General features: G+C 43.0%; 3 protein-coding genes and 1 long non-coding RNA gene across 8 annotated transcripts in view; 2 read left to right on the top strand and 2 right to left on the bottom strand.

The window, feature by feature from the left end:
* LOC135092515 (uncharacterized) overlaps window positions 1–1,223 on the bottom strand; it is a 25,765-nt gene extending 24,542 nt beyond the window's left edge. Inside the window, exon 1 of the long non-coding RNA XR_010262906.1 lies at window positions 1,142–1,223. This is a non-coding gene — a long non-coding RNA (uncharacterized LOC135092515). The remainder of the gene's footprint in view (window positions 1–1,141) is intronic.
* LOC135092510 (beta-3 adrenergic receptor-like) overlaps window positions 1–4,294 on the top strand; it is a 5,150-nt gene extending 856 nt beyond the window's left edge. For 3 of the 5 annotated variants that reach the window (XM_063991085.1, XM_063991083.1, XM_063991082.1), the window contains exons 2-3: window positions 612–822; window positions 1,173–4,294. In XM_063991085.1, the coding sequence (XP_063847155.1) occupies window positions 1,504–2,208 (705 nt within the window). In that variant the 5' untranslated portion in view covers window positions 612–822; window positions 1,173–1,503 and the 3' untranslated portion in view covers window positions 2,209–4,294. Of the gene's footprint in view, window positions 823–1,172 lie in introns of all 5 variants that reach the window. The other 2 variants (XM_063991086.1, XM_063991087.1) reach the window with 2 other exon arrangements.
* Window positions 4,295–4,402: 108 nt separating this feature from the next.
* Window positions 4,403–9,825, bottom strand: LOC135092513 (eukaryotic translation initiation factor 2 subunit 1-like). The gene is given in 6 exon segments (XM_063991090.1): window positions 4,403–4,944; window positions 5,394–5,515; window positions 5,870–6,103; window positions 6,399–6,641; window positions 7,684–7,987; window positions 9,700–9,825. Coding segments are annotated over 5 exon segments (1,026 nt in total). The 5' UTR covers window positions 7,922–7,987; window positions 9,700–9,825; the 3' UTR covers window positions 4,403–4,755.
* A 2,324-nt stretch (window positions 9,826–12,149) lies between these two features.
* The window catches only part of LOC135092516 (protein virilizer-like), a 16,435-nt gene continuing 6,084 nt past the window's right edge, over window positions 12,150–22,500 (top strand). Inside the window, exons 1-15 of the mRNA XM_063991091.1 lie at window positions 12,150–12,246; window positions 13,201–13,313; window positions 13,603–13,738; window positions 14,149–14,415; window positions 14,996–15,672; window positions 16,083–16,525; window positions 17,239–17,480; window positions 17,868–18,045; window positions 18,508–18,590; window positions 19,178–19,335; window positions 19,845–20,121; window positions 20,502–20,636; window positions 21,097–21,302; window positions 21,811–22,069; window positions 22,262–22,500. The exon at window positions 22,262–22,500 is cut by the window's right edge and continues 859 nt beyond it. Of these exons, the coding sequence (XP_063847161.1) occupies window positions 12,199–12,246; window positions 13,201–13,313; window positions 13,603–13,738; window positions 14,149–14,415; window positions 14,996–15,672; window positions 16,083–16,525; window positions 17,239–17,480; window positions 17,868–18,045; window positions 18,508–18,590; window positions 19,178–19,335; window positions 19,845–20,121; window positions 20,502–20,636; window positions 21,097–21,302; window positions 21,811–22,069; window positions 22,262–22,500 (3,461 nt within the window). The 5' untranslated portion in view covers window positions 12,150–12,198. The remainder of the gene's footprint in view (window positions 12,247–13,200; window positions 13,314–13,602; window positions 13,739–14,148; window positions 14,416–14,995; window positions 15,673–16,082; window positions 16,526–17,238; window positions 17,481–17,867; window positions 18,046–18,507; window positions 18,591–19,177; window positions 19,336–19,844; window positions 20,122–20,501; window positions 20,637–21,096; window positions 21,303–21,810; window positions 22,070–22,261) is intronic.

Here is a 22,500-nt window from a genome sequence, read left to right on the forward strand (position 1 = left end):
GCTCGTCTTACTCTCACAGCAATGCAAAAAACAATTCCTAACGGCATCCAGAACTGTGATAACTAATGAAGGGGAAGTTATTATTAATTAACAGTTCGTCTTACCCTCAAAACAGAGAGCAGCTCCTAACAGCGCGGAAACCTTACACTTCTGCAGGAAAAGTTGACAGGCCTTATTAACCGTACACTGCAAGGCAAGAACACCATTATTACTGTAGAAAATTTAAGAATTAACTATCATTTTTTTTTTTCATTATTGTTACCACTTGTTTAAATATATGGAACGTAATATATATACTGACAAGAGGTAGTTAAGATTTACGACCTATATTCAACAGTAACAAGCTTAATTTTAGTAGTGTCCTTGCGAAAGTAACAAATAAGAAATTAATATATGCCACCTTAAATAAGGAACATAATTTACGTAGACAAAAGATACAAAAAAGCATTCTCTATATTCAACAATAGTGAACTTAATACCAGCGTTCTTGCAAAAATAACAAAAAATAAATAAATAAATAAATAAAAACATATATACTAGCCTGAATAAGGAACATAGTAAAAATACACAAAAAATAAGAAAATATTAATAACTCCAAGCCTAATACACAGAAACTTAAAAGAAAACCCCAGAAATTCTACGTGTTAGACAATCCCTTGCTAACTGACTGATTGTGCTTTGATCCAAGTTGACATAGTGAGGAAGACTCTGAAATGGACTGAAATGAGAAAGTTCTGAAGTGAGAGTGAAGCGAGTGACGTGAACATGGCTACTGAAGTGCTGGGTGGTGTTGGTGGTGGTATTACTGGCAGGCCACTCACGGTAAGCACGCAGCATAATCTTATTACGTCAATATTATTATTATTTTACAAGTTGTGGTGTTTAAGGTGTCACTGTTTTCTTTTTCTTTTTTTTTCTTTTTTTTTTAAGGTAAACGTTTTCAACAAACACACACACACAACTTTGCTGTATTTTCTCATATTTACAACAACCTATCAATCAATCAATCAATCACTCCTAAATCTGACGCAAATTTCCTTTGTCGCAGTCTCTCGGGAACAGCTAATTGTAACCAAGTCCTGTAAACATTGGCCGGATAACTACAGGAAACGTGGCAACATGACAGAATTGTGCTACTCACCTTTTGTTCTCTGTTCCTCCATCCCCTACAGGCTGATGACTTGGCAGGGTCGCGGGTGAAGAATCCTGGACTGCTGGAGGACTGGTGGCCCGGGTACCCAGTGTGGCAAGGGCAGAGAGACGCCGCGGTGCCCATGGTGATCGTGGTGACGCTGGCGGCGGTGATGGGCCTGGTGGGGAATATCATCGTGGCGGGCCTCCTCTGCTGCCCGGGCCGTGGTCCACGTAAATTTAGCCTCACCGGCCTGTACCTGCTGCACCGGGCCATCGCCGACGCCTGTGTGCAGATGGGCCAGCCTCTCATGGTGGTGACAGTGGTGGCGGACAAGCACCCGTGGGGCGTGTGTGTTCAACCCTGCCCTCATGCAGCTGGGAATGGTTGCCAGCATTGTCTTCCTCGCCGGCTTAGCCCTGGACTCCTTCCTTGCCTCAAAGCCACACCGCTTCCCCGCCCAGATCCGCAGAAGAGTGCTGCGGGCGGCGGTGACGGTGGCGTGGGTTGCCGGCCTGGTGCTCTTCACCCTCACCGGCCTGGGGATCTTCCGGCAGGGTGACATGTGCCTAGAGGCGCCGCTCTTCCTCATCCACACTCATGACGGGCTGTTCGTGTGTCTCCTGCTGATGTTCCTGCTGCCCCTGGTGGTGCTGGTGGCTTCCCTGGCTCTTGTACTGTTGAAGAAGGAGCCGCCGAGTGTGGGGAGAAGAAACAGCGAGAATACGAGAGAACGAACCGCGACGGGGGCAGGAACTGGCGGGAGGGAGTCCATACGTACCAACACCACTCCTGCTGGCGCCAAGACCATGCTGCCTCGCTCAGCCCGCCTGCTGGTAGCGCTAAGCCTTGTCTTCGCCGTGACGCACCTACCCTACTGGACGCTGCGGATCCACTACTCCAGGGCGCGGGAACTGTTACCATTCCCCATCCACGCGGTGATCTACTGCCTGGCGTTGGTGGGAACTGCCCTGGATCCGGTGTTGGGAGTGTGGTTCAGGGTGGAACTGTGGCAGGGCGTGGTGGCGCGCCTCCCTTCGCATCCTGCCTCTGCTGTGCCGCTACACACTGTTTAATTCTAGCTTAATAACTCCAGCTTCCTCAGGCCAGCGCTTCTTGTGACAGACTGCATCGTTTGGCGGCCCCATCATCCCCGAGTGGCGGTAACTTCAAGTGATGTAGAGTGGATACGTCTGGTGCAGTGAATATTATTAGTTACTGTGAAGTGTGGACCGTTCATTGTGTCCTGTGTGGCTGCATTTCTTCGTGTTTCTCTCCATGGTAGCCTCTGTATAGATGTAATTTGTTGGCAGTGCTGGCTTCGTGTTCTGCTTCATTCATAAGAAATAAGGGAAGCTGCAAGAAGCCATCAGGCCTACACGTGGTAGTCCCTGTCCTACACATTCCTTTCATTTTATTACTGGCCATTCGTGTTATGATGGCGGCCTATATCTTACATTTCAGCTCTAGGCAGCCGCAAGGACCCATCACATACACATTTTTTTTTTTTTCTTTTGTCATATTTTTCTTCAATCTTTGCAGCATCCACACAAAGCATGCAGTTTCTTTTCTTTCACTAATCACTCTTTTCCCTCATTCTTGCCTTTGATAGAAGTTAAACAAGACGTACTTTCTTGTCATTATTATATTTTCTTTCATTCTTGTCCCCAATATAGAGACCAAATACAGCATACAAGCCTTTGCTTCCCTTCATTTTCAATTATTTTCCTTCATTCTTACCCATAAGGAAATAAAATAAAGGCCAAACGAAACTTGCATACTTTTTTTTTTCATTTTTGTCCTATAGAACTCACACACACACACACACACACCTGTTTTCCCTTCATTATCACAAGTTTTCCTCCTACATTCCAACATTTTCCTCCATTTTCATCTCAAGTAGAGGCCAAAGACATGCATACCTCTTTTCCTTCACTTTCAATACAGTTTCTTCAACTCTTCAATGGCAGAAATAAGCTGTAGACACAAACCTTCTTTCCCTTCATCATACACTTCCTTCCATTGTCTCCAGCGGAAGCCAAACTAAACATGCCTTTATTTTTTCTCCCAGTCATACTTTTCCTAAATTCCCATTCACTTAAGCACACACACACACACACACACACACCTTTTTCTCATTCATGGTATCAAGCAAAACACACAAACTTTCTTCCTTCATGGTGGCAAACGAAACACACCTTTTTTCCTTCATTGTTATATATTTAACCATTAATGAAAAGTACAAAACATCAAAAGTTGCAGCGGCCGCCTCTTAAAGTTTGCCTCATCCTGCCCCCCATCCCATCCCGTCCTGTCCTGTCCTGTCCCTGAACCCAAACAAACCCAGGCCACCTCTCTCCTATGCAATGGCACGCCACACACTCTGCCATCACCTTTCAGAAATCACCACCTTGTCATAACTTATAACACATTAATAAAGGGGGAATAGAATTAATCCGGTACTCAAAACATCTTTTCTTGATGCCTTTTGTAAAGTTTTGAGATAGAGTGAAAGGAATTGGTACTCAGAACAGCTTCCCTGATGTAAAAATTGAGAGAATGAAAGAAATTGGTACTCAAAACACCTTAAGAGTTTTGAGACAGAAAGGAATTGGTACTCGAAACACTTATCTTGTTCTTGTAGTGTTTTGAGATGGGGTAAAAGGAAATGGTACCCAAAACACCTTATCTGGATGTTTGCCTTAAAACCTTGAGATACAATGGAAGAAATTGGTACTCAAAACAGCTTTCCCTGATGTTTTGGTTAGAACCTTGGTATAAAATGAAAGGAATTCATACTCAAAACATCTTCCCTGATATCCTTGTTATAGAAATGAAGAATGTAAGGAGCTGGTAGTACTCAAAACATCCTTCTCTCTTCTTGCTATAGAACCTCGAGACATAATGAAAGGAACTGGATAAACAGACGCTCTTCCCTGTTCTTGTTATAGAATCTCAAATAAAATGTAAGGAACTGGGTAGACCCTCTTTCCTATTCGTGTTCTACATTTTGAAGTTTAAAAAAAATGCGTGAAAAATAACTTTGCAATTCCCTTCTCTATAGAAAAATGCCTTTGATATATTACAGTATTTATATATATATATATATAGCAAATATAATAGACAAAAAAAGCATTATCATTATTATTATTATTACTTATTTTAAGCAAGTTGATGTAAATTATTAAAAAAATTGTTTTCTGTGATTTTATTGTTTTTTTTTTGAGGAAGGAAAGAAATCTGCATTATATGAAAAAAATAGAGCATATATTACTTAATTTCATCTCTTTTATTATCATTAATATTTTGCCTTTGTTTCCATTTCTTTCCATGTGCTTTTCTGTCCGTCCGTCCGTTTGTCCATCTGTCACTGCCTTTCTTCACTCTTCCATAAAAACAATGGCTAAAACTTCTCCATCTCTCACTTTGCGTCAGATATTTACGTGTTCTTATATATATTTTTTTCTTTTTTTCCACTTAAGCAGGACGAAAGAGAGAAAAGGAGAGAAAGAGACAGAGGAGACTGAGAAAGAGAGCGAGGGAGGGTGTCAGTCATTCCTCCCTCACCTCCTAATCTCCTCTTTTCTCTCATCTTACAAATTCTCCTCCTCCTCATCTTCCTTTTACTCCTCCTCCTCCTTCGCCTCCTCTTCTTCTTTCTTCCCTCCTTCCTCCTCTTCACTATCAACGGGCAAATCTCCCATACCCTCCTCCTCCTCCTCCTCATCATCATCTCCAGCGACCTCCCTGTTCTCCTCCTCCGCCTTCTCCAGCTGCCTTGCTAAGTCCGCTTCCTCCACGTCTGTCACGATCTGGTGGAGAGATAAGGAGTTAAATTCCCTATAGTGGTGTTTGGAGAGGTTTAAAGGGATTGGATTGTCTTCAAGTGGTGTTTGGTGGGATGTGTGATAGGACAGTATGAGGTGTGGTGTAATAACCCTGGATATGAAGGAAATTAAGATAAGAATGAATGAATACAGATAACTGTCTTAAAGTTTTAAAATATTAGGTGTATTTTTTATCAATAGTATTTTTTCTCTCTCTCTCTCTCTCTCTCTCTCTCTCTCTCTCTCTCTCTCTCTCTCTCTCTCTCTCTCTCTCTCTCTATCTTAACATGGAATATGAAGAGAATCAAGATGAAAATGTAAAAATATGTATACGGATAATTGTCTTAAACTTTTAAAATATTAGGCGTATTTCTTATCAATAGTATTCTCTCTCTCTCTCTCTCTCTCTCTCTCTCTCTCTCTCTGTGCCTTACCTTGGGTGCCATCTTGACGGTAAGGGTGCCGCCAAACTCCTTAATGACAGTGGTGACCTTCTCGATGGCTCCCTCCAGGGCCCTCAGACCGTCCTGCTTCTCTGTCGTCTGTGTCGTCATCACTGCAACACGGCCAAGGTCAGGTCAGGTTGGGTCAAGGTGGGGTTAGGGCAAGATTAGACGAATGTATGGATGGGGATGACAGGTGGAAATAGGCAGGCATGTTTTATGAAGGGACTGCCATGTGTAGGCCTACTGACTTCCTGCAGCTTCCCTTTTCTTATATTCTTGTCTTTAAATTATTTGTACATTTCAGCAGACAACAAAAATAATAAAATCAAACAGTGAGTGGTCTTGGTGATGCCAGTAATTTTTTAAGGTAGTTTTTAAGATTGAATTCTATCATGTTTTTGTAAGATTATGAAGTTAACAGATTATAAATAGAGGAAACAAAACACACACACACACACACACACCATAGAGTGGAGGAGCAATCAAGTTTATCCTGATGGGGATCTCGCTGGTGGACATCTCAATGCCGCCGCGTAGAGCAGACTTCACCGCATCGATGCCCTCGTACTCAAAGCAGGACACCTCAATGTCAGCCCGGATCTTGACAGCCTGGGACTGCAGTTTGCGTTGGATCTGAGTCAGCAGCACACTTCTCGTCTCCTCGTCCAGCTGACACTCATCCAGGATTGTGGGGGTCGCTGTGTGGGCAGGTGAGACGAGGTGAGGTAAAGTGAGGTGTGGTGGGGGTGGGGCATGGGGGAGGTGGGGTGAGGTAAGTTTAAGCAAACACAACAAACCTAACTCAAACATACCCACACACACACACACACACAGTCCCTCTTCTGACCCTCCCATCCCTCTCTACACACTCACAAAAACCCAGATCCCTCTCCACACATACCCAAACACACCCAAACCCTCTCTCCACACACACACACACACACACACACACACACACACAGACTCTCTCCTCGGTCCCACACACAACCTGACAGCCAGCCACTCACATGACAGCCTGCTTGAAGACATCATAAGCACACGCTTGTTTCTTGTACTTCTCCTCAAAGTGCCAGGCGGTGCGGGTGTACAGCTGTTCCACCTGCTCCTCCGAGGTGTAGTTGAGCAGCTCCCCCACGTGTCGGATGATGGAGTTGACGGCCTTCGCTTTGGCAAACTTTTCTGTGCATCTCTCCACATCCTCTTTCGACACACGCCTCTTGGACAAATCAATGTAGCCTGGTAGGGGAGGGTGTGAGGTCAGGATGGGCAAGAAATAATGTGTTCTAGCTAAGTAAGATACAAGACATAGTGTTATCTAGCTTCATAGTATCAAAAAAAAGGAGAGAAAGGACAAGAGGTAACAGGTTCAAGTTTGGTAAAGGTAGATTCAACTAAGACAGGCAGGGGAGGATGTGAGGCCTGAGTGGGACAAGGAATAATGTGTTCTAAGATTAAAGAGAGAGAGAGAGAGAGAGAAAAGACAAGTAATAGGTTCAAGTCTGACAAAGATAGATTCAACTAAGATAGGGCATGAAATAAAGGGTTCAAGCTGGTTAAGTTAGATTTTTAAGAGAGGACAAGAAGTAAAAGGTTCAAATTTGGCTTTTCTGTGCTTCTATCTAAGTCCTCCTTCGGCTCGTGCCTCTCAGACAGATCAGTGTGGCCTGGCAAGGGAGGGATCAGAATGGGATAAGGAATAGTGGGTTCAGGTTTAATTAGATTTCAAAAAAGGATAGGATAAGAAGAGTAGGGTTCGCGGCTGCATCTGTAAAACATTCTCCTTCCACACACACGCCTCTTGGACAGATTAATATAGTAACTGTTGTCTCTATTTCTCTCCCTCAAATTCTCACCCTTCTTATCCACACATATTGCCATTAGCTACTCTTTCTCTCTCTCTCTCTCTCTCTCTCTCTCTCTCTCTCTCTCTCTCTCTCCCTCTCTCTCTCTCTCTCTCTCTCTCTCTCTCTCTCTCTCTCTCTCTCTCTCTCTCACAGACAGACACTATTTCTCTCACTCCCTCACACACACACACACACACACACACACACACACACACACACCTCTTTATCCCCACCTATCACCACTAATAACAATCTCTCTCTCTCTCTCTCTCTCTCTCTCTCTCTCTCTCTCTCTCTCTCTCTCTCTCTCTCTCTCTCTCTCTCTCTCTCTCTCTCTCTCTCTCTCTCTCTCTCTCTCTCTCTCTCTCTCTCTCTCTCTCTCTCTCTCTCTGACACACACCCGCCTTCTCTCACGCACACAGACACACACTCACCCTTTTCCTTATCCACACGTATCACCACCACCGGCTCTGTCTTTCCCACACGGATCAATTTATTCATGGATCGGATACGCCTTCTGGAGAGTTCAGACAGCAGGATCATGCCCTCTATGTTGTTGTACTCCAGCAGGTGAACATAGGCGCCCATCTCGGCAATGCTGCGTACCGTCACCATCACTACATCGTCCACCTCCGGGTACTTCTGCGCGTAGTAGCGGCAGAAGAGCGGCATTGTGGTGACTTGTGTGTGTGAGTGCGTTGGTGAGCAGAGGGTTCACTGTGGTGCTGTCCTGGTAGTCTGTTAGAGAGAGAGTGGTTAGGTCAAGTTAGGTTTAGTAGTAAGTTAAGTTAGGTTAGGTTAAGTTAGTTAAGTTTAATACTGGGTTAGGTTATGTTAGGTTAGATTAGGTTAAGTTTAGTTTGGGTTAAGTTAGGTTAGGTTAAGTTTAGTAGTAAGTTAGGTTAGGTGTGTGTGTAGTGGTCAGGGAGGTTATTGGTGTGCTAGCTTGCTCATCTGTTAAAAGAAGGATTGTAGTTAAGTAGTAGTAATAATATTTCATTTTATTTTATTGTATCATGTAGGAGGGGCACAACTGTAGTAGTAGCAGTAGAAGGTTAGGTTAAGTTAGTTGGGTGGGTGTGTATGTGTAGCAGCCAGAGGAGTTACTGTGGTGCTGGCCTTGCCGTCTGTTTGTCAAAGAAGTGTGGTTAAGTTAGAATAGGTTAGATTCAGTAGTAGTAGTAGTAGTAGTAGTAGTAGTAGTAGTAGTAATTATAAGTAGTATGTTAGTTTGGTAATGTGTGTGTGTGTGTGTATGTGTGTAGGCCAGAGGGGTTACTGTGGTGCTGGTCTGCTTGTTTGCTTAAAAGAAGGGCTTTTTTTCTTTTTTATGTAGGAGCACTGGCCAAAGGCAACAAATTTTAAAAGGTCCACTGAAGAAGGTTAAGAGTCTTGAAACCTCCCTCCTGAAAGCGTTTAAGTCACAGGAAGAGGAAATACAGAAGCAGGCAAGGAGTTCAGAAGTTACAGGGAGCAAAAAAATAAATAAGTAAATAAATAAATGAATAAATAAATAAATAAATAAAATAAATAAAGAAAAGACACCTGCAGAGGAAACAGTTAGCACACTAATTCAAAACCAACCAAAATCTGCCAGAAAAAAAACAATGAATGAATAAACAAATAAATACTTTCATCCCACGACTTGAAACGCGCAGGAAGATTTAGCATTATCCCAGCAAATTATCAAGACAGATGTTCAGTAATACAGTCACCAATCATCCCTGTAATGGTGGATATAACAACACACTCCTGTCAATATAACCACTAACATGTATACGTCTATATAACAAAAAATAAAAATAAAAAATAACAATAACTCTAAGATTCACATTACCAAAACATATGTCATAACTAACTGATATCCACCTAGACCTTATAATACTCAATACTAGCAGATCTCAGTCAAAAATTATTTACATTCACAAACGCTCTAAGTAAACGGAAATATAACTGATATACTTATTACCAAGGCTGCTGTTGTATGTAATCTATTGAAACAACGCCATTAACACATATAACACTGCACACAAACACACACTCCACAGTTAACACGTTCACAAACAGGCAGAAAAGGTTAAGATGATTAGTAGAATTGCAATGGCACCTATATTACACAAACAGGTGTCGCATTTGATTTACTAATATAACTAACACAGCGCCACCTGCAATAAATCACTATAATGCTAAATAAAAACAGTAATATCACCAACACCCACGAACAAAAAACCAGCACAAAATATTGATAAAGCCTCAAAACACAAAAAATTCTCCCAAAAAATCGAGGAAAGTGAAAGGAAGATGACGACCCAAACTTGCCCTTATCACGAATTACTGAGGCACTTTAGAGGATAACCACCACACAGATCACGTCATTCCTCATGTCTGGTTTGTGCTGAGGTGTGCGTGAGGTGCCTGGGGTGCTCTGCGGGTAAGTGTGGGGGCCTCACCTGTGTCAGCGCCGCCCGCCGGTGGTGCTCACGCCTCACGTTGCCTCTCTGCTGCTGCTGCATGTCAACAACAATATTTTCGGCAGAATTGATAACTCAAACCAATACAAATCTCCACTAAATAACCTAGTAAAAGGATAAATTAAATTAGTTATGATAATTTGCAAGGTAAAATATTATGATTAAGTTGATAAATTAGCAATCAAAGATTAAATCAATGGTTCATGTACCAATATATTTATTTCACTGTTCAGTTCGCCATATTTCATATTTTTTAACAACTCCAAATTAATTCTTCAGATAAACTGCGATAAAACTTGAGAAAACTCTAGAACTGAGAAATATAATTTTGCCATTTTCATTCACAAATTTTCTCCTCACGGCTGATGCAATACTTTTAAAATTTCCCAAAAACAACACAAACACGTGACATATATAGCACAAAAATACCCGAATAAAATAAAAATAAGTAAAAAAAACACAATTATCTAATCAGCTCACGATTTACACACCCAAACCCACACAATTTACATAAAATTCCGTAAAAAAAAATCAAAGTAATAAAAGTAAATAGAAAATAAAGAACCAGAAAAATCAGTTGCAAATGTAAGTAAATAAGAAGATAAGAGAATAAATACATACGCTCGTATCTACTCATGCTCCACACTTCAGGAGGTTTGACCCGCGCATTTCAAAACACCGTGGTGCAGCTACAACCAAGGCATTCACACGCAGCTTTTCCTCCTGCCACGGTTCCTGCGCAGGTTGAGGCAAAACGCACGGGTCGATTTACACGCATCTGAATGGGAGCACACACTGTTGATGGTTTGAGGGCCACATTGCGCTTGGTGTTTGTTGTAGTGTCTTCTCGATTTTTTTTTTTTTTTTTTTTTTATGTAGGAAGGACACTGGCCAAGGGCAACAAAAATCTAATAAAAAAAAATGCCCACTGAAATGCCAGTCCCATAAAAGGGTCAAAGCAGTGGTCAAAAATTGATGAATAAGTGTCTTGAAACTTCCCTCTTGAAGGAATTCAAGTCATAGGAAGGTGGAAATACAGAAGCAGGCAGGGAGTTCCAGAGTTTACCAGAGAAAGGGATGAATGATTGAGAATACTGGTTAACTCTTGCGTTAGAGAGGTGGACAGAATAGGGGTGAGAGAAAGAAGAAAGTCTTGTGCAGCGAGGCCGCGGAAGGAGGGGAGGCATGCAGTTAGCAAGATCAGAAGAGCAGTTGGCATGAAAATAGCGGTAGAAGACAACTAGATATGCAACATTGCGGCGGTGAGAGAGAGGCTGAAGACAGTCAGTTAGAGGAGAGGAGTCGATGAGACGAAAAGCTTTTGATTCCACCCTGTCTAGAAGAGCAGTATGAGTGGAACCCCCCCCAGACATGTGAAGCATACTCCATACATGGACGGATAAGGCCCTTGTACAGAGTTAGCAGCTGGGGGGGTGAGAAAAACTGGCGGAGACGTCTCAGAACACCTAACTTCATAGAAGCTGTTTTAGCTAGAGATGAGATGTGAAGTTTCCAGTTCAGATTATAAGTAAAGGACAGACCGAGGATGTTCAGTGTAGAAGAGGGGGACAGTTGAGTGTCATTGAAGAAGAGGGGATAGTTCTCACCTTGAGATGAAGATGTTCTCTCACCTTGAGGTAAAATGTTATGGACGTCCCACAAATTAGCCTGTCATGTTGATTATTTTTACACTCGACCCAATCTTTTCTAAGACTCTACCTAGCATTTCTCTATTCACCTTATCATAAACTTTCTCTATATCCAGAAATCCTAAGTACAATTTTATCTCCATCCCTCTTTTTTCCTCTCAATCATTTCATTCACCACAAACATGTTATCCTCAGCTCTCCTGTCCACACGGAACCACTTTGTTCCTCACCTAGCACTCCAATTCTCTCAGTCCATTTCCACAATCTCCTTCAACACTGCACTGAACACTTTCCCTGCTGTATTCATTAACGCACTCGGCCCATAATTCAATTCAATCTTACTTACCAGCTCTAGCGAAGAACTGAAAAAAAAAAAAGATTCCTGTACAAAAAAAAATATATATATATAAATGAATAAATAAATACAAAAACGATGATAAAAACAAATGAGCTAAATCAATGAATGTATTGGGTCGTATCTTCTGCGTTGGTGCATTGTCGCCACTGTTGAAATGACTAAACAAATACAAATAAATCAAAATAAGATAACAAACAAAAAACAATTATAAAAAAATAATAATAAATAAGCTAAACACATAAATATATAGGGTCGTATCTCCCGCTCCCAGGGTGGATGTGTTGTCGCCATTATTGAGATAGCCAAACAAACAAAAATAAATCAAAATAAAATAATAAACAAAAACCAATGATAAAAACAAATAAATAATAAGCTAAATAAATAAATATATAGGATCGTATCTCCTATCCCCGGCGTGGGTGTGTTGTCGTCATTGTTGTTGTGTTTACTAAGTGTCCACTCGCCGGAGACATGAATGAACTGCTCTTTTTCGATACTTTCTCCCATGAAGTGAGCGAGGTGAGTGAGGGACAGGCGCGGCAGAGGTGAGAGGAGTGTGCCGTGAGAGGGAGAGGGAGATGGAGTGAGAAATAAGGGAGATATGGGAAATGTTTCATATTTTGCTTGCCTTGTTAAAAAATAATAGATGTTTGGATAGTTGACAGTTAGCGAGGCATTTAGACAGACTGACTGATAGATAAATAGATAGTTGACAGTTGTAGAGATAGACAGACAGACAGACAGAGGTAGCTAAGAGGTGAAACACAGACATAAATAGATAGACAGTTATAGAGATAGACAGACAGACAGACAGGTAGCTAAGAGGTGAAACACAGACATAAATAGATAGACAGTTGACAGTTGTAGGATAGACAGATAGATAAAATATTGAGGTATTTAAACAGACAGACAGATAGATTGATGGTCGATAGATAACCAAATGTAGAGATAGATAGATTGGCTGATAAATGGATAAATAGATAAACTGATATGTACACACAGACATTAGTAGACAATTAGACATGTAGATAAATAAAATCACTGACAAGATAGACAGTTTAAAAGATTAAGTAGACATAGATAGATAGATAGATAACTCCATATTGAGATAGATAATTGAAAGATCACTAAACATATTAACATAGAGAATAAACAAAATATATATAAAGACAAAAGTAAAAATACACACATACAAACACATTAACAGATACATAGATAAATAGATAGATAGAAAAATAACTACATGTATAAGCAGATAGATAGAAAATAACAGTAAATATATATATAGACATAATAGAATGATAATTGAAAAAGTAACTAGGTGAATATAAAATAGAAAGATTACCACACATATAAATAGATAGAAAAATAGAAATACAATGAATAAATAAACAGAAAAATAACTGAAAAAATATATATATAAAGACAGACCACCACCACCACTCACCTCTCCCTCTCTCCCCTGCAATACAGAAGGTACAGCTGGACCTGGTACAGTTTCCCCGCCCCGTGCAAGTGACAGAGGTGCGCGCCATCCCCCTTGGAGCGCGCGTACAGGCAGACTTCCCTGGCGGTGTGCGTTTGGGGTGAGTACATTGTGTGTGTGTGTGAGAGAGAGAGAGAGAGAGAGAGTTAAAATTATAATATCCTGTTTTCTTATTTATCTATATAATTATCTAGTCTTTCTTTCAACTACTAAACTCTCTCTCTCTCTCTCTCTCTCTCTCTCTCTCTCTCTCTCTCTCTCTCTCTCTCTCTCTCTCTCTCTCTCTCTCTCTCTCTCTCTCTCTCTTACGCTAACCTAACCTACCTAACCTAACTTATCATCCTAATCTAACCTAACCTAACTTAATTCACCCTCGTTCCTATCCACAGAGCCACCAACCCCAGCCAGTTTGAGATTGAGTTCTTTGTGAATGACCTCAGTAAGCGCGGTGCTGGCACCTTCGAGAGTGTGGGATGCCTGCAATACAACCAGCAGGGCAAGATTCATATGGATTTTGAGAAGAAGGTTAGTGTGTGTGTGTGTGAGAGAGAGAGAGAGAGAGAGAGAGAGATAAATTGGTTTTGAGAAGTGTGTGTGTGTATTTGTGTGTGTGTTGGGCAGTAAGGTCAGAGAGAGAGAGAGAGAGGTTGATTTTGATAAGAGAGTGAAAGAATTGTAAATTATTAATTATGGAAAATCTCAGCTACCACTACTACTACTACTACTACTACTACTACTACTACTACTACTACTACTACTACTACTACTACTACTACTACTAACTTCTACATTTACTACAACATTCCTTCCTTCTTTCATCTTCTACTACTGCTACTACTAGTACTACCACCACCACCACAATGACCACCACCACCACCACCTTCCTTCTCTGAGTTCTTTCACCACCACTACCACTACCACCACCACCACCACAGGTCCCCACCGATGGCCTACTCCTGCGCGGTGACTACAACACCATCACCCTCGCAGTCTATGGCCACGTGACTAAGGTGCAGAGGGAGCCGTCCCCCGCCCCCCCACAGCTGCCAGCCCCGACCCCCGCCAAGGCCCCCAAGCCCGTGCCGGTCCAGCCTTCCTCTGCCGTGCCCCCCATCATCGCCCCGGCACCCCCACACCCGCCACCGGAGAAGCTCAACACCCATGATCGAATACGGGATTGGCTGGAGGAGACGAGGGAGTGTGTGAGTGTTGGGGGGGGGAATTTTAAAGGGGGTTTAGTGTTGGGGGGAGTTATTTTATTTATTTATTTTTTATTATTATTTTCATTTATTTATTTTATTTATTTATTTTTTGTTTTATTTTATTTTTATTTATTTTATTTTTCAGGGTGTAGGTTGTTGTTGTTGCTGTTGTTTGTTCGTTCGTTTGTTTCTCTTTTTCGTTTTTGTTTTGTTGTTTTTACTGTTCCTGTTCCTGTTCTTGTTCTTGTTTTTTCTCTGGTTTTCATTTTCTTCTTCTTCTTCTTCTTGTTCTTCTTCATTTCTTTTTCTTTCTCTTTTTGTTGTTTTTATTATTATTATCCTTTTTTCTTCCTCTTCCTCCTTTTCATTTTCTTTTTCATTGTATCATTTGCTTTTAATTCCATCTTCTTCTTATCATTATTATTATTATTACTATTACTACTACTATTATCATTACCACCACCATCATCATCATCATCATTTTTCATCTCAATATGATAACCATTTCCTTAATCTTCATCATCACCACCACCACCACCACCACCACCAGCATCACCACACCTCTCCCTCTCTCCCACAGGTCCCACGCTCTCCCATGGAATATGAGGAGGTGAAGCAGGCATGGGAGGAGGAGCACCCACGGGAATTTGAGCGAGAGCGAGAGAGAGAGAGAGACAGAGAGAGGGATCAACGTACCTACAGAGGGGATAACCGTGACAGAGAGAGAGATAGAGAGAGAGAGAGAGACAGGCGATCGTGGAGTAGAGAGAGAAGTTGGGACAGAAGCGAGAGAGGAAGTTCAAGGAGAGAATCGCGGAGAGACGTCGAGAGAGACAGAGAGAGAGAGAGAGACCGAGAGAGAGAGAAGGAGCGCGAGAGAGACAGAGAGAGGGAGAAGGAGCGGGAGAGAGATCGAGAGCGGGAGAAGGAGAGAGAGAGGGAGAGGGAGAGGGAGAGAGAGAGAGAGAAAGAAAGAGAAAGGGAAAGAGATAGAGGGAGGGAGAGTAAGAGAGAAAGTGAGAGAGAGAAAGAGAGGAGGCACAGTAGAGATAGCAGAGAGAGATATGAGGAAGAAAGAGGAGGAGGAACAATGGCATCAGGAGGAGGAGCAGGGGGTGGAGGAGGAGTGGGAGGAGGAGGAGGAGGAGGAGGAGGAGGAGCAACATCAGGAGGAGGGGGAGGAGGAGGAGGAGGAGGAGGAGGGTTACTGCCAGATCCTCCCTCCTCTTCTCTTCTTAGGCCTCGACATTCCTCAGAGTAAGTTATTATTATTATTTTTATTATTATTATTATTGTTATTATTATTATTATTATTATTATTATTATTGTTGTTGTTGTTGTTGTTGTTGTTGTTGTTGTTGTTGTTGTTGTTCATGATGGTAATATATTTTCACTTTCTATATTGTCATGTGTTTGAAAAGTAGTATATATATATATTGTTACTACTACTACTACTACTACTACTACTACTACTACTACTACTATAATCTTTTCTTTCCTTCCCTTCCCTTCCCTTCCCTTCCCTTCCCTCCTTTCTTCCTTCCTTCCTTCCCTCCCTCCCTCCCTCCCATATTTTTCCTACTACTACTACTACTACCACCACCACCACCACCACCACCACCACCACCACCACCACCACCACCACCACCACACCTACCACCCCACAGAAGCGACTACAACCGCCGCCCACGTACTCCACTCGACAACCACAACCCAAGCACCCCAATTCTCAATCCCGCACCCCCTCCCCTGCTGCTGCCGCCCACCACCATCACCACCACGGCCACCACCACCACCACCGCCACGGAGGAGACGGAGGAGAAGGCGGAGGGAAGGGTGGAGGCACTACCAGTCCTCCCTCCACTCCCTGCCGAGGACATGGAGGCAATCAGCGACGACGAGGACCTGCCGGACATCCCTGCGGAGTCTACAGAGGTGGAAGAGGAGTACCAGGTGGAGGAGGTGGAGGAGGGGATGGATGGGCCCTCTCCGCACCACCCACATTTGCCGCAGCACCACCACCACCACCTCCAGCAGCATCATCACCATCTGCAGGCCTCACATCATCACCATCACCACCACCACCACCATCACCATAATCCCGAGGAAGGTTAGTGGTGTTGTGTTGTAGTGTTGCTTTTCTCTCTTTTCTCTTTCTCATGCATACCAACACCCTAATTAAAGACACCCTGTTTACCCAAGTACACCCTAATCCTCACCCTGCATACTTGTATCATCACCCTAAACACCAAAAACTCCAACATTTTCACCCTACACACTGACTAACAAGCTTAAAAACACCATAATCATCAGTATTCACCCTAATTTTCACCCTAAACACTCAAAAACACCCTTACCATTACCTAAACAAACTCAAAACACCCAAACTATCACTAATTTTCACCCTAAACCTTACCATTACTAATCGTCACTCTGAACTTCACCCTAAACACCATGTCACCCTAACTTAAACTTCACCTAATCTAAGAAGCCTAAAAACACCAAAACCATCACTGATCACCCTAATTGTCACTCTGAACTTCACCCTAAACACCACATCACCCTAACCTAACTTCACCTAACCTCAGAAGTCCAGAAAAACACTAAAATCATCACTAATCACCCTAATCACCTTAGACCTTCACCCTAAACACTGTCACCTAACCTAACCAATCCAGAAAAACACCAAGATCATCACTAATCACCCTAATCACCCTAATTAATCACCCTAAACGTTCACGCTGACCTAGGAAGCCCAAAAAACACCATAATTGATCACTTTAAATCTTCACCCTAAACCGCATCACCCTAATCTAACCGCAGGGGACGAGGGTGAAGCTTTTGGCTACGAGGAGATCATCAGTGACGAGGAGGACCTGCCCGAGTACCCATACGAGGAGGAATGGGTCATTGATGAGTGGGAGGACTGGCTGCGGCCTCTCACCCTGGACCCCCTGCCCCTAGACCCCCCCAAGAACCTCGTCTCCCCAACAGTGACAGAGTTCCAGCTGGCTCTTGACCGCTGCAGGGCCGAGGGGGGGGAGGTGGAGGAGGAGCAGCTGCAGGTGTGTGGGTGTGTGTGTGTAGGGGTGGGTGATGGGGTAAGGAGTGGAGATGGGGAGGAAAAGATAGGAGGAGGTGGAGGAAAAAGAAGGGAGGAGGAAGAAGAGATGAGACTTGAGGTGATGGTGGAGGACATAGGTGCGGGAAGAGGAGGAGGAGGAGGAAGAGGAGGAAGGAGAGGGAAAAAGAAGTTGAGAATGAAGAGGAGGAGGAGGAAGAAGATGAAGAAAGTTTTAAACGTAAACATAAACAATCTTAATAATAAAAAAAAGAACACAAACACACCTAAGAAAATAAATAAAATAAAAATAAATAAATAAACAAAAACTAACTCATTATTCTTTCCACCACCACCACCACCACCACCACCACCACCACCACCACCACAGGGCCACAAGCTGGAGGCGCTGCTGACAGAGACCCCCCTTCCCTCCCTGGCCGGTGGAGGAGAGGGCATGGAGGGGGTGGAGGGGGGAGAGGAGGGGGAGAAGTGGGTGCAGGCAGTGGAGCATGTGTGCCAGCTGCTGCCAAGAGACCTGCCTCCACTTATTGCTCGAAATGGATTTGGTGAGTTATCTTTATTTCTATCTCTCTTTTTTTCTCTCGTGCTCTCTATAACTCTCTTTATTCTCTCTCTTTATCTCTCAACCACATTCTCTCTAACTATTTCTCTCTCTCTTGTTGCTCCCTTCTTCTCTCTATTCTCAAACTCTTTCTAACTCTCTCTCTCTCTCTCTCTCTCTATTTCTCTCTCTATTCTCTTACTCTCTTTCTCGATCCTTTATCGGTTTTTTTCTCTGCCACACTCACTCCAACTCTATTTCTCTCTCTATTCTCTTTTATTCTCTTTATTCGTGTTTTTTGCTCTATTCTTTCTTTTTCTGTAACTCTTTTCTCTCTTTATTCTGTATCTCTTTCTCTCTACCACACTCTAAGATAAAAAAAAATTACGTGTTTTACAAAAGTTTTTGAAATTTTAAAGTGCCCCCTAATATTTCTGCCCTGTAACCTCCGTTTTCTATGGTCCAGATGTGTGTGGGACGCTATGTGACTGGGTGGAGGTGGGGCTGGACTTCCAACGCGCCTTAGCTCAGGAACAGCCTGTCTATAAGGTACTATTACTACTATTACCACTACTACTACTACTACTACTACTACTACTACTACTACTACTACTACTACTACTACTACTGTTATTTGGCTATTTGTTTGTATTTCCTTGTGTTTCCTTTGTGTTTCTGTCTCTGTCTGTGTTTCTCTTTGTCTGTCTCTATCTTCACTGCCTCTCTCTCTCTTTTTGCCTGTCTTTTGCTTGTCTATCTCAATTACTGTCTACCTGTCTGTCTTGTTCTGTTGTGCTCCTCAATCTGTCTATCCCTCCATCAGCTGTCTATCTCTGCTGGCCTGCCTGTATTAACCTCTCTTTCTCAAACTGCCTGTCCATTTATCTAGCCATCACGCACACACTCGTACACTGTCTCCTTTCTGTGTTTCTCTGCATCTACTTCCCTGTCTATCTGTTTTTATCTTCTGCCTGCCTATCAGCATAATTATCTGTCTATTTCTACCTTTCTATCAATCTCCTGTTTGCCTCCTGCCTCAACAAAATTATCTATCTGTGTGTTTCTGCTGATCTATCTCCTGTCTATCTATATTAATGCCTCTATTTGTCCACCACCCTACACTGACACACTCACAGATTCGCCACATGAAGGTAGGGGTGCGCCTGACCCAGCTGCTGCTCGAGTGCTGCTGTGAGGTGACTCGCCGGGTGCTGCAGAGAGGAGTGTTGGCCAAGCTTCACGCGCTGTACCACAAACCCCACATGGCTCTCTCTATGAAGCTGCTGATTCTGAGGTGTGGAAGTGTGTGGGGAGAGAGAGGGAGGGGTGGGGAAAGAGAGAGAGGGGCTGCTTTGCATTTGTGAGAAAGAGAGAGAGAGAGAGAGGGCTAGTTGGTGTGTGAGGGAGAAAGGGAGAGAAGGGTAGTTTGTGTGTGTGTGTGTGTGTATGTGTGTAAGAGAGAGAGAGAGAGAGAGAGAGAGAGAGAGAGAGAGAGAGAGAGAGAGAGAGAGAGAGATGAGCATTATATAAATCAGAGTAAATTACTGAAAATAAAGACAATAATATATATGAAAAAATAAGTAAATAAATATAAGATAAAAGTGAAGAAAAGAAGTGAAGGAAAACTAACAATTATTCCAGAAAACAGAACTAAAATAAATAAAATAAAATACATATATAAAAAATATCAATCCAAAACAGAAAACTTAAAAAAATAAATAACAATAAAAATAAAAACAGATAAAACAAAACAACAACAACAACAACAACAACAACAACAACTCACCGTTCTTCCCCCCACAGAACAATTGACACCATAACAAGAACACCCCTGGGACTTAAGTTCTTCCTTGGCCAACCCCTGGAGGAAGAACAGAGAGAGGAGGAGGAGGAGGAAAAGAAGGAAGGAGAGGAGGAACAGAAGGACACAGAGGAGGTAACCAAGAAGGAGGAGGAGAAGAGTGAGAAGGAGAAGGAGGAGGAGGGGTTGAAGGAGGATGAGGAAGGGAAGAAGAAGGAGAAGACGGGATACGAGATGATGCTGGAGATGCTGGCAGCTGTGCCTCAGACGCGCGCCAAGGTGAGCTGTGTTGCTGGCCTCACCTCACCTGACCTGACTTAACATTAACCTAGAGCAACCTGATCTAACCTAACCTAACATAACTTAATGCAAACTGACCTAACCTAATCTAACATAACCTTACCCAGCCTGACCTAACTTAATCTAACATAGTGCAAGCTAACCTAATCTAACGTAACCTTATCCAACCTGACTTAACCTAACCTAATCTAAACTAACATAATCTTACCCAACCTGACTTAACCTAACCTAACCTGACCTCATATGATATAAAATAACAGAAATTTAACCAAACGTAATGTAATAGAGCTTAATTTAGCCTAACCATATGTAATACTAACCTAACCTAACCTGACCTGACCTGACCCCAATCACCACAGATGGCCCTGGCTGCCACAGTGCGCAAGATTCACCTGCTGGATATCTGCCTGCAGCTTCGGGAGGTGGGGCAGGTCATCGCCGCTGCCATGCCCCCCCCACACCACATCCCTGACCCCCCCAAGCCCAGGGACGAGGTGAGTGCCAACCATACACTTCATTCCTTGTGTTCTGCAGGAGTGTTTGTGTCTGAGGGGGCAGTGAAGGTGGGAGTGAAGCCATGTGACACCATATTGGTATGCCGACTTTTTTTTTATTTAGTTTTTGTTTATTTATTTTTATTTATTTATTTTGTGTGTGTGTGTGTGTGTGTGTGTGTGTGTGGAAAATAATTTGGTATCTTACAAGTATTCTAGTCTTCGTTTTCTCGCATTTCTGTCTTAAATAAACAAAAAATAGTTATGTATCTTATTTCAGTGTGTAAGCTCTCTTGTTTTAGATTGATAATATAAAAATAACAAAAAAAACAATGCATTTCTTAATATAAACACAAATTAACAAAAAAAAAAGGATTAAAAAAATTAACACATCTAATTTCAACACACAACAACAACAACAACAACAACAACAACAACAACAACTCTACCTCATTTCCAGATGGGTGTGATAGAGGAAGATGTCGGAGAGGGTGATGAGGGAGGCTGTGGCAGTGCTGGCGGTGGTGGTGGTGGTGGTGGTGAGGGAAGAGTGGAACTTCACCCAGTGTGCCCCCCTGAACTGCCATTGACCCCCCTCACCACCTGCCTGGCTGAGGTGTGTCGGGTGTACAGGTTTGCCAATCAGCTCCTGGCACATCCCCACAGGTAAGTTGTTGATATTTTTACTGATTTGTTGGTTCTTTCTCAGCATTCAGTTTAGATAGAAAATAAAGAAAATTTGCATGGACATAGAGTGAGAGGATAAATAGTTGATTTTGTATTTTTTTTAAAGGTACTAAATTAAATAATATAATCCAGTATGAAAAATGTGTTTGAGAATTGGTAAGGAATTATGGGAAGAAATGTTTAGTGCTGAAGGGGTTAAGGGAAGGTGTGCTGTTCTCACCTGTCTTGGGATAAATGTATGTTTTTTTTTTATTTATTTATTATTTAAGTCTTTTATTTTATTTTTCTATTTTTTTTTTTTACTGTTGCTCTCATCCGTCTATGTTTGAATATGTATTTCTTTTATTATTTGATTTCCCGATGCAACCTAACCTAATTTAACAACCTAACATGACCTAACCTAATTTAACATAACCCAATGCAACCTGACCTAACCTAACCCTCTCTTAATTTAACCCCCACCTCTCTCTCTCTTTCTCTCCCCAAGATGGCTGCCAGGATCCAAACAGTTCCAGCTGCCCAAGAACCCACACGACCCATACCCGCAGCTGTACGTGATCCTGGACAGCGCTGCATTCCTGGAGGCCCTGACAGGGGTGGTTGGGGTGCTGGGAGGGCTGCAGGGGGGAATGGTGCTGGAGGACACAAGGAGGCTGATGGAGGGGATGCTGGCCCACTCCCACGGTGTGAGGTACCTGGCGGCTCACCCTGGCCCCTCTACCACCCTGGCCAGGATTATGGTGCAGGTATGTGTGTGTGTGTGTGTGTGTGTGTGTGTGTGTGTGTGTGTGTGTGTGTTGGGTCTCGTCTTCACTTGTTCACTGTGTCACTATTTGTTCAGTTTTTTCAGGTGCTTCAGTCCTTCAGTCCAGTGACCATGTGTGTGTTAGTATGTATGTAGTGTTTTCCCTGCAGTTGATGTCGTGTTGTGTCCTCAGATTGGAGAGGAGGGGCGGGAGGAGGAGGGCAGCCTGTACCAGCTTGGCCTGCACCTGCTGCACACCCTGCACGCCATGTCCCAGCTGGACGCCCTGGCCCAGCTGGCTGCCACCCACAACCCTGACTACTCCCAGGCCGCCAGCCACTTCAACACCCTGCTGTCCTGCGTGCTGACACCTGCTGGCCGCCAGGCAGTGGTGGGGCTGCTGGGGCTGCATGGACACCTGGAGGTGCTGTT

The sequence above is a fragment of the Scylla paramamosain genome, chromosome 40, assembly GCF_035594125.1.
Source record: "Scylla paramamosain isolate STU-SP2022 chromosome 40, ASM3559412v1, whole genome shotgun sequence".
Lineage (NCBI taxonomy): Eukaryota > Metazoa > Arthropoda > Malacostraca > Decapoda > Portunidae > Scylla > Scylla paramamosain.